Consider the following 19,088-nt stretch of genomic DNA (forward strand, 5'->3'; position numbering starts at 1 on the left):
GCAGCAGCCTTTTTCTCCTCATTAAATATTATTGTCTTGGCTATTCATGAAGAACAATTCTACCTTTTCACAACTAGCAGTTGCGCTCATTCTGTTTTTCAAAGTGACTGTCCCACTCGGCAGTTATCCAGTTATCCTCCTTTGGTTAAAATAGCACAGGTCCGCTGGCGGAGACCTGTGCTCCAAGGAGCACATTTTCTAGTTTTAATGATCAATCAATCGACCGTGTTCCGGCTTGGATTGATATACCCATTTACCACAATGAAAACTCATTTTTCAAGGGTCTAAAGAAAAAAATACTTTACTACTAATAAAACATTTTTAACTTACATTTCTTTTTTTAAATGAATGTTATATTCATCAATAGAATAAGTGTTTTGCTAATTATTTGGGGGCCCACTTGCAATACCCTCACGGCCCACCCCACAGGTTCTAATTTGACATTACTTACGGAGGTCCCTGGGTAGCAGTTGTCCACCTCTCCCTGCTCGTAGAGAACAAAGTCCTTTAGGAACACGGCGACGGCCTTCAGGATGAACGACACAAAGAGATGCATGTGGATGAAGTTCCTGGTGCAGTGGAGCTTCCTACGGCACAGAGAGAGAAGACAGGTTGACACCTACAGTCGCCTATAGACCAGTGGGTTCTCAAACTTTTTCACGCCAAGGACCCCCAAAATGATATGTATTTGGCCGCGGACCCCCATCTCAAATATTTTGTTCCAGGGACCCCCAGAAGCAAAGATTTTAGTTACAAATGTTCACTTTAAAGATTCAAAGATTTAAAGATATTCAAAGATTTGCACACATTTACACGATAAAAAAATAGCAGATCTAAGATCTGCTATCAGTGCCACGCTATGAGCTTGTATATCTGCTATTTTTGAATAGCCAAAGTATAAAATATGGATAAAGGGGTTGAAATGATTGTGACGCTTTACTAATTTTGCTGGGGACCCCTTGGTACCCCCCCAAGGACCCCTGGGGGTCCCCGGACCCTACTTTGAGAAACAATTGCCTATAGACCAGTGGGTTCTCAAACTTTTTCATGTCAAGGACCCCCACATTGATATGTGTTTGGCTGCGCGGACCCCCATCGGAAAAGGTTTTGTGCCAGCCAGGGACCGCAAGAAGATAAAAATGTATGTAAAAGAAAAAAGTCTAAATTATTATCTAAATAGCAGATGTACACGCTCGCAGCACGGCACAAAGCGACACACTGTGAGCTTGTACGTCTGCAGCATATAAATGGATAAAGTGGTTAAAATGATTGTGATGCTGTATTAACTACTTTTGCTGGGGACCCCCTTGACCCCCCCCCCCAAAGGACCCCTGGGGGTCCCCAGACCTTTGAGAACCACAGCTATATACAGATACCACACACACACACGCGCACACGCACACGCACACACACACACACACACACACACACACACACACACAAACACACACACACACACACACGCACGCACACGCACACGCACGCATATTCAGGCGAATAGGGGTCTCCATACTAATTATCCAGAGTCCTTGACGTTAATGAGTACAATGGGCAGTAATTCACAGTGAATTATCTCTTAATTAAGTTCTACAGGTCCTTTACTGTGTGAGTGTAGCCATTTAGAGTGGTATGAATACATAGTGAGTGGCTTTCCACACCCTTCAATAATAAGCGCAGTGAAGGACTTTTTCAAAAGGCTGAACCAAATCCTTTTGAAATATCCTTGAATCCTTTTGTTTTCATCACATGAATGAAGACTACAACGACCCAGTTCATTATATGTCCTCTGGTACAACGTATACTGGAGGAAGTATTCACATGTTTTACTTAAGTAAAAGTATCAATACCACCATGTAGAAATACAAATAGTAAATAGCAGATCTACTAGCTCACAACGCGTCGCATCGCGGCGCATTGTGAGCTTGTAGATCTGCTATTTTCAAATCCAAAGTTTAAATAGGGCTGAAGTGGTTAATGTATGTTTTGTAATAATAATTCAAATCTACAGAGTAACTAAATAAAGTTTTCAAATAATTACAGTGCGGTAAAAGTACAATATTTGCCTCTGAGATGTAGTGGAGTAGATGTAAAAGTATATAGAAATGGAAATACTCCAGAAACTTAAAAGTAGCCTACCTCAAAATTTTACTTAAGTACAGTACTCGAGTACATGTACTTAAATACAAAAATTTAAAAAGATAGATCTGCTATTTTCACTAGTTTGGATCCCGGGCAAACATCTAATTTCTCTTTTGCTGTAATTGATGCCCAAAACCGGCAGGAGAGCAGGGCGCCTCAGGGCAATGTTGCAGTTGTGAAAAAGTTTGAGAACCACTGCATTAGAAGGAGCTTGTACATCTGCTATTTCTTTAAGTTTTGAAAAATATCTAAAATGTTTGGAAAACATAAATCTCCTCTTCTGGCAGTCCCTGGCACAAAACCTTTTCAGATGGGGGTCCGCGACCAAATACGTAATCAATTTGGGGGTCCTTGACCCTGAAAGTTTGAGAACCACTGGTTTAAGGATAGAACCCGAACTATGGTTTAGACTTCTTCATTTAACAACATTTAAGTCGATAGATGGTAGATCTACAGCAGGTCAATTAAAGGTGTCATAATATCATTGCTGTTGAATATCGTTGCTGTCGGGCGGACACCTCTTATCTCCATATTTTAATGCCCTACAGGCATCAAAAGTAGCAGATCTGCAAGCTCGAAACGTGGCTCGAAACGTGGTACGAAGCGACTCGTTTTGAGCTTGTAGATCTGCTACTTTTGCTGTTTTTTCATTTGAATCCTGAAAAGCAACAGTTTTGGACGTATGAGATTTCCACCAGACAGAGATGATATGTTAATACATGTCAAGGGATCGCTTCACATAAGGGCCTGCGTAGTCTAAACACAAATTAAAAGGTTGTGTCGCTGCGGCGCCAGCCCCGGTGCAATCACACACACTAATGCACGCACGCACACGCTCACATAAACATTTTAGGTTTTACGAATGGCATTCTTAACCCTATGAAGCCGAAAATAGCAGATCTAAAAGCTCACAACGCGCTGCGCTGTGACACGTTGTGCCTTGTAGATCGGCTATTTTCGGTGCCCGACACCGGCCTACAGTACAACTAAGTATGAATCGGGACATAACTCTAACCCTAAACCTAATGTCTAATCCTAACCCCAACCTGAATCTTTTCCTAATTTGTAAGCCTATCTGCCCAAATGAAATCACCATAAAACAACCATTTCTACTGTATGAATTCCTCACAAATGTTTCTTAAATTCTACTATACGTGTGGGGACATTTCTTTCTTTTCCTTTATTTATTCAGGGAAACCCATTGAGAGCAAGATCTCTTTTTCAAGGACGCCCTGATAACAACATATAAAACATACATAATGAGAAACAACAACAAACAAAGCCGGTAGATCTTTTGGCCCTCACAAGACACACACACACACACACACACACACGCACACACACACACGCACACACACATGCACACGCGCACGCACATGCACATGCACACACCCGTGTAGAAAGCAGTGTGAGACACTAGTAAAACAATTTTGTCTGACCTGAAAGGACAAAACACATCACCTTAAGCTGGCTGTAAATTCTAGAGGATACATTTATTGCCCTTTTAGTGGCAGCGTGGACACCGGCCAACGTTACTTAAAGGAATTTCATCACAGGCCCCTTCAGAATAAGTTTAAAGTTTTCCCTTCTGGGTGGAGTGCACAAGGCTTTAAATAAACTGTTTCTGTGTCCGCTGACATGGCAGAAAATACAAAATTTGTACACCATTGGGCTTTTATAATTTTAATTTGTATATATATATATATATATATATATAGTTTTTTGTTTTGTTATGTATACAGGGCAAAGATGCATACTACGCCTTAAGTGAAATATTTACATTTCAAACACAAGGACATACTGCATGAAACTGAAGCAGATTAGGGTGGGCATTCAGTGAATGCCCACCCTAATCTGCATTCACTGCCTTCTTGGAAAGGGCTTATTTGAACCTGGAACTTGATTTGTATGGGAGAACTCTGTCAATTGAAGCCCGCGATCTCACTCGTCCTTGATATTGGCCTAGTAATCCTATTTGAGATGCCAACAATTAATCACCGAGTTGTCAAGAGGCAGCAGAGATATCGCTGGAAGTTTAATCCCCTAATGCTTCAACGGCATAAGCCACAGAGTGTGTCACCAAAATGACAAGGAACTGATAAGAGATACCGAGGATGAATGTCAAGTGCTAACGTTTTGAGCAACAACTGCCACCAGTGTTTGTTTGTTCCCTTTTGTTCCCTTTCGCTCCTGTCCCGCAGCAAAAATACCAGATCTACAAGCTCACATCGCTTCGCATTGTGAGCATTATTTTGCAATGTTTTAAAATGTTTTGTTTTGTTGTTGTTGTGTTGTTTGTGTTGTTGTTTTCATTTAGCCTCTATAATGACATGCTCAAAACAGGGACGCCAGGTTAAAAGTGGTTCAGAGGGTGCTCTCTTTCTGTCCATGTCAAGTTGCATGAGACCAAGCTGATTAAATAACACTAGTGGAAATGTATTTCACCTCTGATGTTCTCCTCATCACTCAGATCGCTATTACAGTAGATCAGCTCTGTCGGGTGGATGTCCAAAACTGTTACTTGTCAGGATTAAACTAAAATAAACTGCAAAAGTAGCCAGGGGTCATCGATTTGTCCATATCAATTGCTCCAACCACTGAGGAGAACCGGGCAGAACACAGATTTCGGTGACAGAGGTTTGTGGAATTATAGGAGGATACTCAGGGCTACTCAACTTAAGATGGCTCAGGGGCCACTCAGCAAAATACCAAAAGTCCAAGGGGCCGCAAGCTAAAAATGACGGTCCTATTTTGGATTTTTCGATTTTGGAACACACACTACACATTGTTATTGTTATAAGAAAATGTACATTTTGACATCATATTCTTTTCACTGGACCTGTTTATTTTGTGTGTATGTCCAGTGGCATCAGTTCAGCAAAAGCCAAGGTATGGCAAGGTTAGGGTTGCCAACTCCCAGAGATTGAAATAAGGGACACCTATCCTGGGCGCGCGGCAAAGCCGCGCGGCCGAAAAAAAATGGGGGTCAAACCCCCCCAAAAACCCGAAATGCATAGAAAACTATGCATTATACCTGTAACAATTGATGTTTGTTTTTGAAAAAAAAATTAGCAACCCATATATTTGAACGGAAATGTATATTTTTTATCCTGTGCTTAAAAAACATTTTTTTTTTTTTTTTTTGGTTTGACATGCAGGGGCCGCCAAGATGCGGGCCGCGGGCGCTGCTCCACAACATTATCATTGGAAACCTTGTTACTCAAATAAAATCTGAATATAATAGCTAGTCTCTCATCATCATGATATTGAATTATCCAGGACTTATCAGTGCCTGTTTCATATACTGCATTTACACATTTTGGTGTTTGATAGAATAAATGATCTCGCACAGGCTTTGATTTTGACATTGAGAACATAAGAAGTAGATATTCCAGTGTGATATGTGCATGGGGACCACAGAAGTGTCTTTGTAAGAAAAGTAGTGGACACAAGCTAGCCTGTTGAAAGTATTTCCATGTTCGTATGAATGAAAGGGTTTTGTTTGTTGTTTATGTTTGAGTACCTGGCTGATAAGGTTGTTTTTTTCATGAATCATTAGTTGAGAAGTAGTTCAGTCAGCCCGGGACACTATGGATTTACTGAATGAAACATAATAGGTAAAACCTACAAGTGGATGTGGATGGAGAATTCTTTGGTGTGATGGACAGAATCCACTTAGAACTAAAACAAACAACTGTGTTAAAGCTATGATTGGTTGGATATGGAGAATCTTTCTTTGGTGTGATGGACAAAGTCCACTAAAAACTAAAAGATATGACCATGGAACTTCAAACAACTAGTGTTTGGAAATGGAGAATTCTTTCTTTGGTATGATGGACAAAATCCACTCAAAACTCAAACATAGCTGGATGGAGATGAAGAATTCTCCCTTTGATGTGCACTCAAAATTCATCCTTTTGTGCTTTTATGTTGATGTGCCACTGTGCTTTTCAGGTTGATTTGTTTCTTTGTACTGTAAAAAGCTCTTTGTACTTTTATAACTTTTGATACTTGTACTTTTACTTTTGACTACTTTAACACTTTGACTCAAGTGATTTTCTTAAAATCATATAACTTTGACTGGCGTGACTTTCGAAAAACATATCGTTACTTTTACTCAAGTATGGCTTTCAAGTACTTTATATACCACTGAGAAATACTATCATTAGGAGTCCAGGAGTATACATTTAGGGGTATTTAGGGGTAGGCCTATTTCTGGTAGTATCATTGGCAGCTCATCTTGCTCATGTCCGTGGCAAAAATAAAGTTTGACGAAAATGTCCTTTACAACCCGGCATGCTGATGACCCCTGAAAGTAGCACATCCACAAGTTTCAAGCTTGTATATCTGCTACTTTTGATGCTTTTGTGTGACCACAATGGAACCAAGTCCCCAGGACTTTTTTGTGTCATCCTTTTAGCCTTCTGTATCACGTGCTGTTTACATTTCTGACAATGCTATCGCTAGCAGGGTGACCACCTCCAAATAGTATTTTTGCAGGACAGCAGAACCCCTGTTGCGGGACAATGCAAATACACTAAATTCCCTGATTTTGTATAACAACACAGATGTTCTCTTTTGAAGAGGTATGGGGTAATTAAAGGAACATTAACCACTTAAATCCCAGCATCCGTATGCGGGGGGAAAAGATGAGGGACGGGCAAGATGCGGGACCCTAGTGTGTGCTGCCAGCAGACAGAACTCAATCCCGGCCCAAATACTTTTCAAATCCATCAATAATAATAATATAATAATGTATATATTATATTTATTTATATAGCACTTTCAAAAACAGGTTTACAAAGTGCTTCACATACGTAGGCCTACATGATTGATTGATTAATTAATTGATTGATTCATTGATTGATTACTCTATTAACAGTTTGCAAAGACAAGCACAGGGAAGTACAGTTCAATACAAAGTCTGTTAAGAGGATTTTAAACACAAGAAAGCACTATGGCTTGTTTCCATTGGGGTCCTTTGTACTCATTTCATCGAAACATTTAATGACAGACAATTCCACATTCTTGTGGCATAGCAGTAGAATTAATGTAATCTCTTAAACCCAAATCTGGCTTGAATGTGATTTGTGGAGCTCCCTCTGGTGTTGTGATTGTGGACGTCATTGACGTTATTGAAGTAGTTTGACAGGTACATGGGTGTCTTTGTGGTCCCATTGCAAGTAGCTGTACTCTGTCCTCTACCCTGAGCCATCCCACACTAGCAAAGTGAGCAGAGGTTAAATGAGTTGTAAGGCTAAGCAGTAGCCTGACCAGTTTATTTATGTCTGGAGACTTGTTTTTAAAACAAGAATGACATACAGTATAGAGGCAATTCAATGACTGAATTAAAAACAAAGGAACAATACAAAAACATTAATTTAGAGTGAAAGCAAAAACTAGCTGTCAATTACATCTAGCTAGAAGCCATTGTATAATAATGAGTTTTTAAAAGACTTTTAAAAGTGGACACTGAAGTGGCCTGTCTAATTTCCAGTGGAAGTTTATTCTACAAAAATGGAGCCCTAAGCGAATGCCCTATCGCCTTTCATTACAAGCTTTGTCCTTGGGGGGTCAAGTAAAGGTTTGTCTGCTGATCTAAGATTACGGGGGGAAAAAGGTTTGTCTGCTGATCTAAGATTACGGGGGGAAATCAATTCTGAACGCCACTGGTAGTCAGGGCAGTGAGGCAATGATTTTATCATCTCAGATCCAACCCCCAAATTCATATTTTGGCAAGAAAATATGGATATCCCATGATGTCATAACACTTAGCTGCACTAGCTGCAGTTTGCACAGGGAACACACGCTGTGTTTTCATCAATAGATAGAGTCTATCTATTGATGAAATAGATAGAGTCTATCTATTGATGAAAACACAGCGTGTGTTCCCTGTTCCTATATTCGGTGTTCGGTTTTGGCCAAGAATTTGATATACTGTAGTTATAGCAGTGACTGAGATGTAGTGGAGAGAAGTAAAAGTACTGGAAATTGGAAATACTCTAGTAAAGTAAAAAATACCTCAAATCTTTACTTAAGTATAGTACTTGAGTAAATGTAATCAGTTACTTTACACCACTGTTGTTCTATAAATCTAATTATTTTGCTGGAAAAATTCTGGCACTGTAGTGAAAACGTGGCTTAAAACATGGTAATCGTTACCTAACCACCCACACAACCAGGTATTGTTTAAAGGGTCTACACCATGAATTTAAATAACAATAATAATATTTAATATCATATTGTTTATGTCCCTCAAACGTTTTTAAAAGGTTTGAGCCTAAATCAAGCCTCAGATATACTCATTCCAACTAACTTCTCTCTGGCTTATAAAGCACTTTCACCTGCAATACCACATTGTCCTGTTTTCGCACGGGGCGCTATTGAGACAGTTTGTATGCATGTTATCTCCTGGTTCTGTGTGGAAAAAGTAAAAAAAAAAAAAAAAAAAAAAAGAAAAGAATTTTTTTTTTTTTTCAACGTTTTGTTTTTTTTTTTTTTTTTTTTTTGGGGGGGTTGGAACTGAAAAACGTGAGGAATTGTTCCCTGACGTGACGTAGGCAGGGGGAACAAATCTGACGGACTGTTTTCAGACCAATTTACATAAAAACCACAGATAGCCTATGAAAGCCTGCATGCTCGAAGTCGGGTATTTTTTGGAACATAAGAGAGGTGGGGGAGACCAAAAACACACAAAAATGAAGAAAAAGTTAAAATTCATGGTGTAGACCCTTTAACTTCAAATTGAATTATTCTACTTAAAATGGTTTATTGGGGCTCCTTACAAATTGCATTATTTGTTTTTAATGTCAACAATTAAAGTAGCTATTCTTCTTAATACATAAAAAAAAGAAGTGATATACGTAGTAGTGGCAGTGTCTGAGACAACAGATGCTGTATAACTGAACTGAATGCGTGAGCACGCATGTGCGTCCGCAACTGGTTTCGGCCCTCATCAAGTCACCATTTGACCAATGTGGCCCGGACCCCAAAATGAGTTCGACACCCCTGAGATAGCCAGTCCTGATGAAGGTCTAACAACCGAAACGTTGAATAAAGAGTAAATTCTTTTGAAAGTTCCAGACTGTGTGCAGGTTTTTCTTTGATGTCATTATCAGAGATCCCCTTCTGAACATATGCACTTTTTGTCCTACGCACCTGCCACCAACCTTTGAGGTGTGCATCGGCCTTCTTCTAAAAATGCATTGCTGTATTTAAATGAAAAAATGTGACATTTTCAGCTAGATTGTAGATCGTCTATTTTAATCAATAATATTTTTTGTCCCTTCCTAGAAATGTAGTCTAAAGTACAATATTTCTACTTGAAATCTACCGGAGTGAAAGCCAAAAAAAAAACCCTCCCAAAATACTCAAGTAAATGCACTTAGTTACTGTACATCACTGACTGTGGGTGCCTGAAGCTTGTAGCTACCTGAAGATGCTGATGATGATGATGGCCGTGATGAGGGACATGAGGGAGACACTGTGTCCAATGGTGTAGCCAATCTTCACTTGCCAAAAGAACTTCCCCTGCAGACAACAAAACATCAAAAAGTCAAGTTGTGTCTTCAAATTAAATGATTTCTAAATGACATGACAACGCAATTAAACTTAAAACAAAAACATTAAATCATTTTGACAAGTACTTCAGGCAAAATCAAAACATTTTATTGTGAGTAGAAGATATTCAGAGTTTATGGGTGAAGGGTTATGGACATGAGTTTGGGTATATATGGTGTTCGTCAAGGGGGGATTTTGTCTCCCGTTTTATTCAACGTTTACATGAATGATCTATCTATTGAATTAAATAAGTGCAATACGGGCTGTCTTATAAGGTAACTCTATCATCAATCACCTTATGTACGCTGATGACCTGGTCGTTCTAAGTCCATACAGTGGAGGGTTACAGCAGCTATTGAAAGTATGCTCAAATTATGGCAATGATCATGACATAATTTATAATGCAAAAAAAGAGTAGTGTCATGATACTGAGAAGCCATGAGGACAAGAAATTGGCCTTCCCAGCCTTTCACTTACGTGACAGTCGTCTATCTGTGTGCCAGGAAATCAAGTACCTTGGCCACATTTTTACTGACAATCTCCATGATGATAGAGATATCTCTAGGCAGTGCCACATACTTTATGCCCAGGCCAATATGCTGCTTCGCAGGTTCAGTATGTGTTCAGATCCTGTCAAGTGTGCACTTTTTAAAGCATTCTGCACTCCCATGTATACAGCTTTCTTGTGGTGCACATACAAGAAAGGTAGCATGCGGAGGCTTAAAGTGGCCAACAATGATGCCCTGAGGATACTACTTAAGGTTCCTAGATGGCATAGTGCCAGTCACTTGTTTGTAACATGTGAGGCTCTCTTAAGACACTCTATGTATGGATTCATGTCTCGCCTGGATGAGTCCCGGAAGAGTATTATTGAGGATATAGTAAATTCTGGGAAGAGCTGTCTCCGGTACTCGTTCAGGCTGCGTAAACACTGGAGAGTCAGCCTTTATGTATGATTTTATGTTTTTTTTTATGTCTTATGTATTTGTTGTGTGATATTTGTATGTACCCCTGTGTGTCTGGAATAAAGTTTGAATTGAATTGAATTATTTACAGTATTTGTCCATTATCCACATTTGTGACATTGCTATAGTTATTTCTTAACCCAATAAAACCGGGAAAGCATCTTTGTCGTTCTAGATTTCCTTGTAGGCTATTCAAAAATAGCAGACATACAAGCTCACAGCGCATCACTTCGTGACTCCGCCATGCAAGCTTATACATCTGCTATTTCTGAACTTTAAAAGAAACTCTTTAAAGTGTGAGAACTAATGATACATCGCCTGCAAGTCAGTTCAGGCAGTATGCACTCGAGAGGTTAACACGCATGCGCAGCTCTGTGTGGGCTGGGAGATGTACAGTATGTGACGTGTCAAGCAGCTGATCAATTGACGGTCTACTTAAAGGAGAATTTCGCCCAACGTTTTTCTTACCTTTCTTAGGATGTTATGATATCCTCGGACGAGTGGTGCAGTAGAAAAATGTCATAACTCCATCCCGGGTCCGCCACAGTTAAAAACCCGCGCCTATGGGACTTATATTACTCATATTTTAATACCTTTTTTCCTTCTTTTTTTTAGCTGCGATCTGCCCAATCACTTCCGGTTGGGCACAAAAGCGACACTTACGGTGAGGGACATTCAAGACAAACACGTTGCATAGTGTTCTAACACTATGAACATCAGATCTCAGAGAAAAAAAACAATTAAAATAGGCGATTTAGAGCAAGTCCCATAGGTGTGGGTTTTTAACTGCGGCAGACCCGGGATGGAGTTTTCTCTAATGTACCACTCGTCCTAGGATATCATAACATCATAAAAAAGGTAAGAAAAACGTTGGGCGAAATTCACCTTTAAGCTCACCTGATTCATTGTACTTCCTCCTGTTGTAATTGCCAGTGTTGCCACTGATGTTGTATGCGCTTTGTTTGCTCCCACCACTACCCCAGCACCACTAGTAGGCTCTGCTTTCCCTAAGGGTTCTGTTTCCCCTGCGGGGGGTTTGATATACAGTAGATGTATATCTCCCTGCTCTCAAATGGTTGTCTGCTAATGTGCTGAGCAGGGAGTGATAAGCAGGGCCTGAACGCCAAGATCAAATATTCACACTTGTATTTACATTTTATAAATAAAATGTTCTCAAGCTATTATTGGTCTCAATCTCTTCGTGAGTTATCTGACTGAACTGATTTAGAAGGAATTTGCAGAATCGGCCTCAGGTCTTATGGAGCGGAACAGGAGGAACCTTTGGGAGAGATAATAGTTTGTACGACTGAAGCATTCTGTATCAGGGTGACGCATTTCGAGGCAGAATAGTTTTTTTCCCCTGTAATTCACAGCATACCGAAAGTATCAACGTGATACGTTGACCTTTGAGAATAGAGTTGCTGAACAATAATGATGTGCCTTTATCATAGGCCAGACAGGAACACATTGTCCACATGGAGCAATCATCAGTCTTCTCTAAGGTTGCAGGCAGCATTGTCTGATGAAAATGCATGTATTTTACACAGCTTCCTCGTGTAGGATATAGGAGTGAAAATAGGCTATCTACAAACTCACGTTGCGATTTGACACGCTGTGAGCTTGTAGATCGGCTATTTTAACTATTTTTGTGCGCCATCATTGTACAACTATGTATAATACAGGGTTAAGTGGTTCATCAGACTAATCGATTTAATGGATTATAACAAATGTATTCAAATTCTTTTGTGTCAATTTGTTGATATATTAAAAAAACTGCTTCTCGATTATTTGATTAATCTACAAGAGCAAGGTTAAGTCGCTTATTGGTTCTATGGTTAAGTATAGGTTTCAATTTAATTTTCGGTTGACTGCCCAGCCCTACTTGGATATGACATGATTTTATTGTATTTTTATTGCTGATGTTAATGTGGTCAAAGAGATTTTGATGTTATATTGACTAATTTAGCTGGGGACCCCCTGGAACCCCTTTAAGGCGTCTGGGGGTCCCCGGACCCCCAGGGGCCCTGCAGTAGAGCACTCCTGCAGTAGAAGTACCATGCATGCAGCAGAAATGTGGACATCACATTTCTTTTAGAGTCCTTCACAAGCCTTGTCCCTCGTGAGTTTCCCATGTCACAAGGCAATAGAGCATTTGCTGCAAGGGCTCCACATTTGTGGACAAAAGTCCCATTGGAAGTTAGGCAGGCTGCCTCAGTGGCCACTTTTAAAACTCTTTTAAAGACTCATTTTCATTAGAATTAGCATTTAATTAGAGGAATGGACAACTAGATTCTGAGTTCATTATTAGATTGTGTTGCCCTTTCGTTTTATTTTTTGTTTGTTTGAACCACCTATATTAATTTAATGTCAACAATTAAAGTAGCTATTCTTCTTAATACATAAAAAAAAAGAAGTGATATACGTAGTAGTGGCAGTGTCTGAGACAACAGATGCTGTATAACTGAACTGAATGCGTGAGCACGCATGTGCGTCCGCAACTGGTTTCGGCCCTCATCAAGTCACCATTTGACCAATGTGGCTCGGACCCCAAAATGAGTTCGACACCCCTGAGATAGCCAGTCCTGATGAAGGTCTAACAACCAAAACGTTGAATAAAGAGTAAATTCTTTTGAAAGTTCCAGACTGTGTGCGGGTTTTTCTTTGATGTCATTATCAGAGATCCCCTTCTGAACATATGCACTTTTTGTCCTACGCACCTGCCACCAACCTTTGAGGTGTGCATCGGCCTTCTTCTAAAAATGCATTGCTGTATTTAAATGAAAATAAGTCCCATTGGAAGTTAGGCAGGCTGCCTCAGTGGCCACTTTTAAAACTCTTTTAAAGACTAATTTTCATTAGAATTAGCATTTAATTAGAGGAATGGACAACTAGATTCTGTGTTCATTATTAGATTGTGTTGCCCTCTCGTTTTATTTTTTGTTTGTTTGAACCACCTATATTTTCCTGTTTTTTTCCCCCACACTTTGCTTGTCTGTGTTTTTTATGTCTGTGAAGCACTCTGTAAACTTGTTTTTGAAAAGTATGTACAAACAAAGTTCATTACTATTATTATTATATTATCCCATTAAAACCAGGAATGCATCTGTGTCATTTTCAATTTTAGCGTTGGCTATTCAAAAATAGCAGATATACAAGCTCACAGCGTGTCACTAGGTGCCGCACTGCGAGCTTGTACATCTGCTATTTTCAAACAGTCTTGAAGAAAAAAATTAAGTGTGAGAACTGCTGATTTAGAAGGCATTTGTAGAATCGGCCTCAGGACTTAATTGGTTAAGTGACATTGTAATGAGGAAGCTCCTGTGCATTGGTTGATGACAGCACCCACCAGTGATGGACAAAGAGCTCAACCCCAGTACTTAAGTCAAAGTTTACTGAAGTAGTAGTGGTTCTCAGTGGTTCTCAAACCTTTTCGTGCAGACGACCCCCACATTTATATATAGATAGCCATGGACCCCCATCTAAAAATAGTTTGTGCCAGGGACCCCCAGAAGAGAAGATTTGTGTTATTTTCACTATTAGAAATAGGGCTTGTGGTCAATTCATAAAGTACTGTACTTTTTCCCTTCCAGGAAATATAGTGGAGTCAAAAAGGGAACAATTGTCTTTGAAATGTAGTGGAGTGAAAGTCATAAATACCTAATACCATTTTTAATTTTTTTACCTAAGTAGTATGTACTTAGTTGCTGTTCACCACTGGCACCAGTGTTGTAACGCTGATTTGATAGCTGGTCATATGCTATTCAATGACGTCACGTGCACAAATACATGCACACGCGCGCACAATCACAAATCGCTCTGACCAGGCCATTTTAAGTTTGTGTGATTAGATTTCTTTTAAAAGTTTGCTAGTCTGGGATGGCTCAGGGTAGAAGATAGGGTTAAGCAATTAAAACTGGGATTGGTTTTTAAGATAGTCAAAGGGGCAATGCCCTCAATGCCCTTAATACCCCTCATACCTTCTACAGCGACTTGCTTGATTACCTGCCCAGAGTGAGGGACGCTCACAGGTACTCAACCTGGGGAAGTTTATATGATCTGGTTCCCCCCAGTTTCGGGACGCTTAAGGATAGAAATGCGCTTGATCACGCAGCCACTACTCTGTGGAATGCCCTCCCTCCAGCCCTAAAAGCCCTAAATTCTCTTGCAAGATTTAAGAATGACCTCAAATCATGGCTCTATCTTAACACGAACTGGTCTTAGTTAGATCACTACCCCCGGATAGCCCCCTCTGCTTTGGATTGTTCTCTCAGGGTACCTCTGGTCCTATGTATTGCTTTATATATAAGGACAAATTCTATGTGCTATTTGTGCAGTACGTTTGCATGTTTTTATATGTCTCAAGGTGAACCACAATGGAAACAAGCTACAGCTTTTTTGTGTATAGTCCACATTGGTGTTTTCCTAATGAACGTTGTTGTGATTTTTTTAAACTGACAATAAAGTATCCTATCCTATCCTATCCTATACCTGACCTGTGTGTGTGTGTGTGTGTGTGTGTGTGTGTGTGTGTGTGTGTGTGTGTGTGTGTGTGTGTGTGTGTGTGTGTGTGTGTGTGTGTGTGTGTGTGTGTGTGTGTGTGTGTGTGTGTGTGTGTGTGTGTGTGTGTGTGTGTGTGTGTGTGTGTGTGTGTGTGTGTGTGTGTGTGTGTGTGTGTGTGTGTGTGTGTGTGTGTGTGTGTGTGTGTGTGTGCGTGCGTGCGTGCGTGCGTGCGTGCGTGCGTGCGTGCGTGCGTGCGTGCGTGCGTGCGTGCGTGCGTGCGTGCGTGCGTGCGTGCGTGCGTGCGTGCGTGCGTGCGTGCGTGCGTGCGTGCAACACTGATTATGGCTTCTGAAGCGCGTTTGACCTTTCACGCAAAAACTCAGTCCATTTTCAGTTGCTGTAGCCTATATTCCATGAAGACACACACAGTCACAGACAGCAAAGAGGAGACATGAACTCACATTACTCTTGCTGCCTGGGACCAACATTGTCACTGTCTTTGAAGAGACGGGGTGCTGTCTATTGTTAATTTAAGTACCAACAACAAAGCTGCATGCTATAGGCTTCTACAGCCTATGCAAATCGCGCAGGCATTCACAGCCGCACCGCTTGATTCGATGTAGCACGTGCACACACGTGCACGGCAGTGTATCTGCGGGCGTGCGTGTTGGTCACAAAAGGTGGTCATACTTCTTAGCGGTGCGTAGCAGACTGCACCACTGACTGGCTCCCACTGAGAAAGCTTTTACCACCCTGCAGAGCACTGTTTCCCAAACATACTGTGTAGGGTCACGACCCATTTTCATGGGTCACGTGAGTACATATCCCGTTTTTTATTTTTTTCTCTACCTTTATATTTTTGTATTTTTTATTGTTTTGTTAAACACATATATCCTGTATATATTTTTTAATGTTCAAAAATACAAATATGTTTCAGAATAAGGAAAGGAAAATAGTAGATCTAAAAGCTCACAACATAGATTAATGTGTTAATTCAAGGTTGGGTGCCAAATTCCTCCTTTGGTTCTGGCACTGAGAATGTTTGGGAACCCCTGCTGTGTAGTGGACATTAAGTCAACATCAACCCTGCCAACATTGGATTAGTTTATCACTCACTCTAAAAACCACCAAAACACCCCATCACAGCTAACACATCAATGAGAAAAAATTATAAAACCTTTGATATCTTTACTCGTATCTCAGCCATGAAGACAGGGAGACCTTATATTAATTTAATGCCTGTAAATAATGACACTGGAGATAGATATGACCAATAAGTCAGTGAGTACCCAATGTGTTCTGTGCTCCAACACAACACACACCAAACAAAGTTGGATGTTGATGCATTGGTTCATGTGCCACTGAAATCAAGACTAACAATTTTGGCATTTACTAGGCATGTCACAATTATTACATATTCACCTGATCGCAATTATTTGAGATAAACGCAATTATTTTTGCAAGGTTGATACATTCAGCAGTGTTGTCTGTGAGTATGCCAAGTATGTAAGTCCAAGACAGTAAATATGAACAGATCAGAAATGATCAACATGGATCAAATCTTAATGGAAGCACAGATAAAAGGAAAACACTGGAGTCGTCACACCAACCATCAACGTTGGCATCTTTTAACACCCGCCCGCCCACAGAGAAAACTAAATAAATATCCTCACTCTGGCCTTTCTACTCACCGACTTTCAAGATGGCCCCCCTGCTGTGTTGCGGGGTTCATTCACAGTGTGCCCTTTGCATAACTGTATTAGTGTCACTTTGGTCTCACTCACATCATCGCCAGTGCTGTTGAGATTGTATCCACAGTTCACTGCGATGTCAATGGGGTGCATCTCTGTCCAGCCATCTGCTGTGCATGTTTTGGAAAGGTTACCTAGTGAGGAAAAATACAATCAATAAGTCATGGCCATTCAATCAGTATAAATAATTCCCTGAGATTTCCCTCTGCAAGTTGGTTAAAATTCTGCTTGGAGGCTACTGTGGTTTGAAACCCATCTGAGATGCGTCTGAAGATCACCTCCATCGATCTAATCTAATGCCTTTATCTACAAGCAGAAATGCAGTTAAGAGTTAAAACTTCCTGAATGCAAGGAATGCATCGGTTCTAAATCTATTTTCCACCAATCAAATACTTTATCTGATGTCTTGGCATCTAGAAGTAAATCGCATGCACAAATACACTGACATGCATGCACAGGAATCTCACCAATGTCAGCAGACTCCACTATCTGTTGTCCTATAACTGTCTATAATTGTCTCTCTCCCGACAGAGAGGGGTGAATTGAAACTACAATAAAGATGGCGGCGCATCTACAATAGTCCAATCCAATGCGTCGTCTGCTTCAAATAACTTTATTGACATCAACCTGTCAGTGTCCTAGCCCCCAACCACTGCAGATGTACTACTGGAGTTGTAATGTGTTAAAAAATACTCTACCATACAGGAAGGTTGAAGTCGTACTGTATATTTTGTACAACGTTCATTTTAGTAGTCTTTATAGCGACATCTCTGATATAGCTTCACTGTCATTACAGCATCTGTCTATGGTGTGTTGGGTGTGTTTTTCAGACGTTAACCACTTAAGCCCTATATGCAGTACTTTTTGTACAACAAAGTGTTTTTGACATGTGTTCATGACATACTCAAAATAGGGAGACCAGTTTGAAACTGAATTAAATCAGTTCTGTGACAGTCTGCCAAAAATCCTTTTTATTGCTTTTGCAAGACAAATAATATTGGACATGATTTGTCTTGTGTGATAGCCTGGAGTGGACGTGGGTGGTGGAGCTTTGTAAGACTTGTTTTGCTCTGTCCCTATCCTCCCTTGACCAGAACCCAGCTATTCTGTGAAAGTACTGAATCAGTTTAAACACCACAGGATCTCGCTGCAAAGACCATGAAATCCTGGCTGATGCCTCCAGGCTTCAAAGAGGGCTGTATGTATCCATTTCTTAGACTTTCCACATCTCCAGAAGGTTGAGAGTACAACTCAAATTTTTAAACACGACTCTGCACAATGTCAATTTAGTCAAATATTTTTCATTTATGATGCATATTTCAGGTTTTTGTTCATCTCTTTTAACCACAGGAAACCTGTATACGGAATTCCTGGCCACGCCCCCTACTTCCGCTCTGGTGTCTTATTTTGGAGCGATAACTGTCTGTAACTTCTCTTCTCTCTGGGGAGTTCGCTCATATCTCGATCACAGTTAAGGACATGTTAAGGGGTTTCTTTCTATGGCATAAATACTATTAACTGGTGTAGACAGTATATATAAATATCGAAGCTAGCAGTAGCGTTGCATATCGTCGAGTCACTGACAGCACTGCTCGCATGACTGCCGTAAAGCATTTCTGCTCGGACTTCTTCATACCGACAGTGACGGCCACGTTGCACACTGAAGAGGGGGCAATGGCGCCAATAGTGTGTATAGCATCCCTATTCTGGGGGAAACATTCAGTGACAATAGCAGATCTACAAGCTCATAATGCATCGCGTTGAGATGCGTTGTGAGTTTGCAGGTCAGCTATTTTCAGCAAAGACATTTGGTGTAGCGGGAAATACTAGTGGACCTAGAATAGTGCCCAGGGGGACTCCGGTCAACTAAGCATATAGGGTTTAAGTGGATAAGTGTCCTTGATGGCTAGAAGTAAGTAATTTAGTACTGTTTCATTTAGATTTTTCTTCCAGACCCAGATAGTCTTCTGACTTCCTTTGATGCCACTTTTTAGTTGGCTCGACTGACTTGCGATGTTAAAATGTATATCTCCACGAGTTTCTCTTCTTGGCTGTATTCTGCATGTGATAAACGGTAGGGCGGGGGCCTCGGAAAGGTGTGATATTTAAATGACTTTCAGCTGCCACATTTATCAACACAACACCATTCTTACACTGTGACTGGCGAGACACG

At 40.5% G+C, this 19,088-nt stretch overlaps 1 protein-coding gene across 1 annotated transcript in view; it reads right to left on the reverse strand.

The window, feature by feature from the left end:
• The window catches only part of vipr1b (vasoactive intestinal peptide receptor 1b), a gene marked incomplete at both ends in the record, with an annotated part of 61,752 nt that overhangs the window by 19,838 nt on the left and 22,826 nt on the right, over window positions 1–19,088 (reverse strand). Inside the window, 3 exons of the mRNA XM_084048763.1 lie at window positions 452–587; window positions 9,572–9,669; window positions 16,949–17,049. Of these exons, the coding sequence (XP_083904889.1) occupies window positions 452–587; window positions 9,572–9,669; window positions 16,949–17,049 (335 nt within the window). The remainder of the gene's footprint in view (window positions 1–451; window positions 588–9,571; window positions 9,670–16,948; window positions 17,050–19,088) is intronic.

The sequence above is a fragment of the Gymnoscopelus microlampas genome, assembly GCF_963454915.1.
Source record: "Gymnoscopelus microlampas genome assembly, chromosome: 22".
In the NCBI taxonomy this organism is placed as follows: domain Eukaryota; kingdom Metazoa; phylum Chordata; class Actinopteri; order Myctophiformes; family Myctophidae; genus Gymnoscopelus; species Gymnoscopelus microlampas.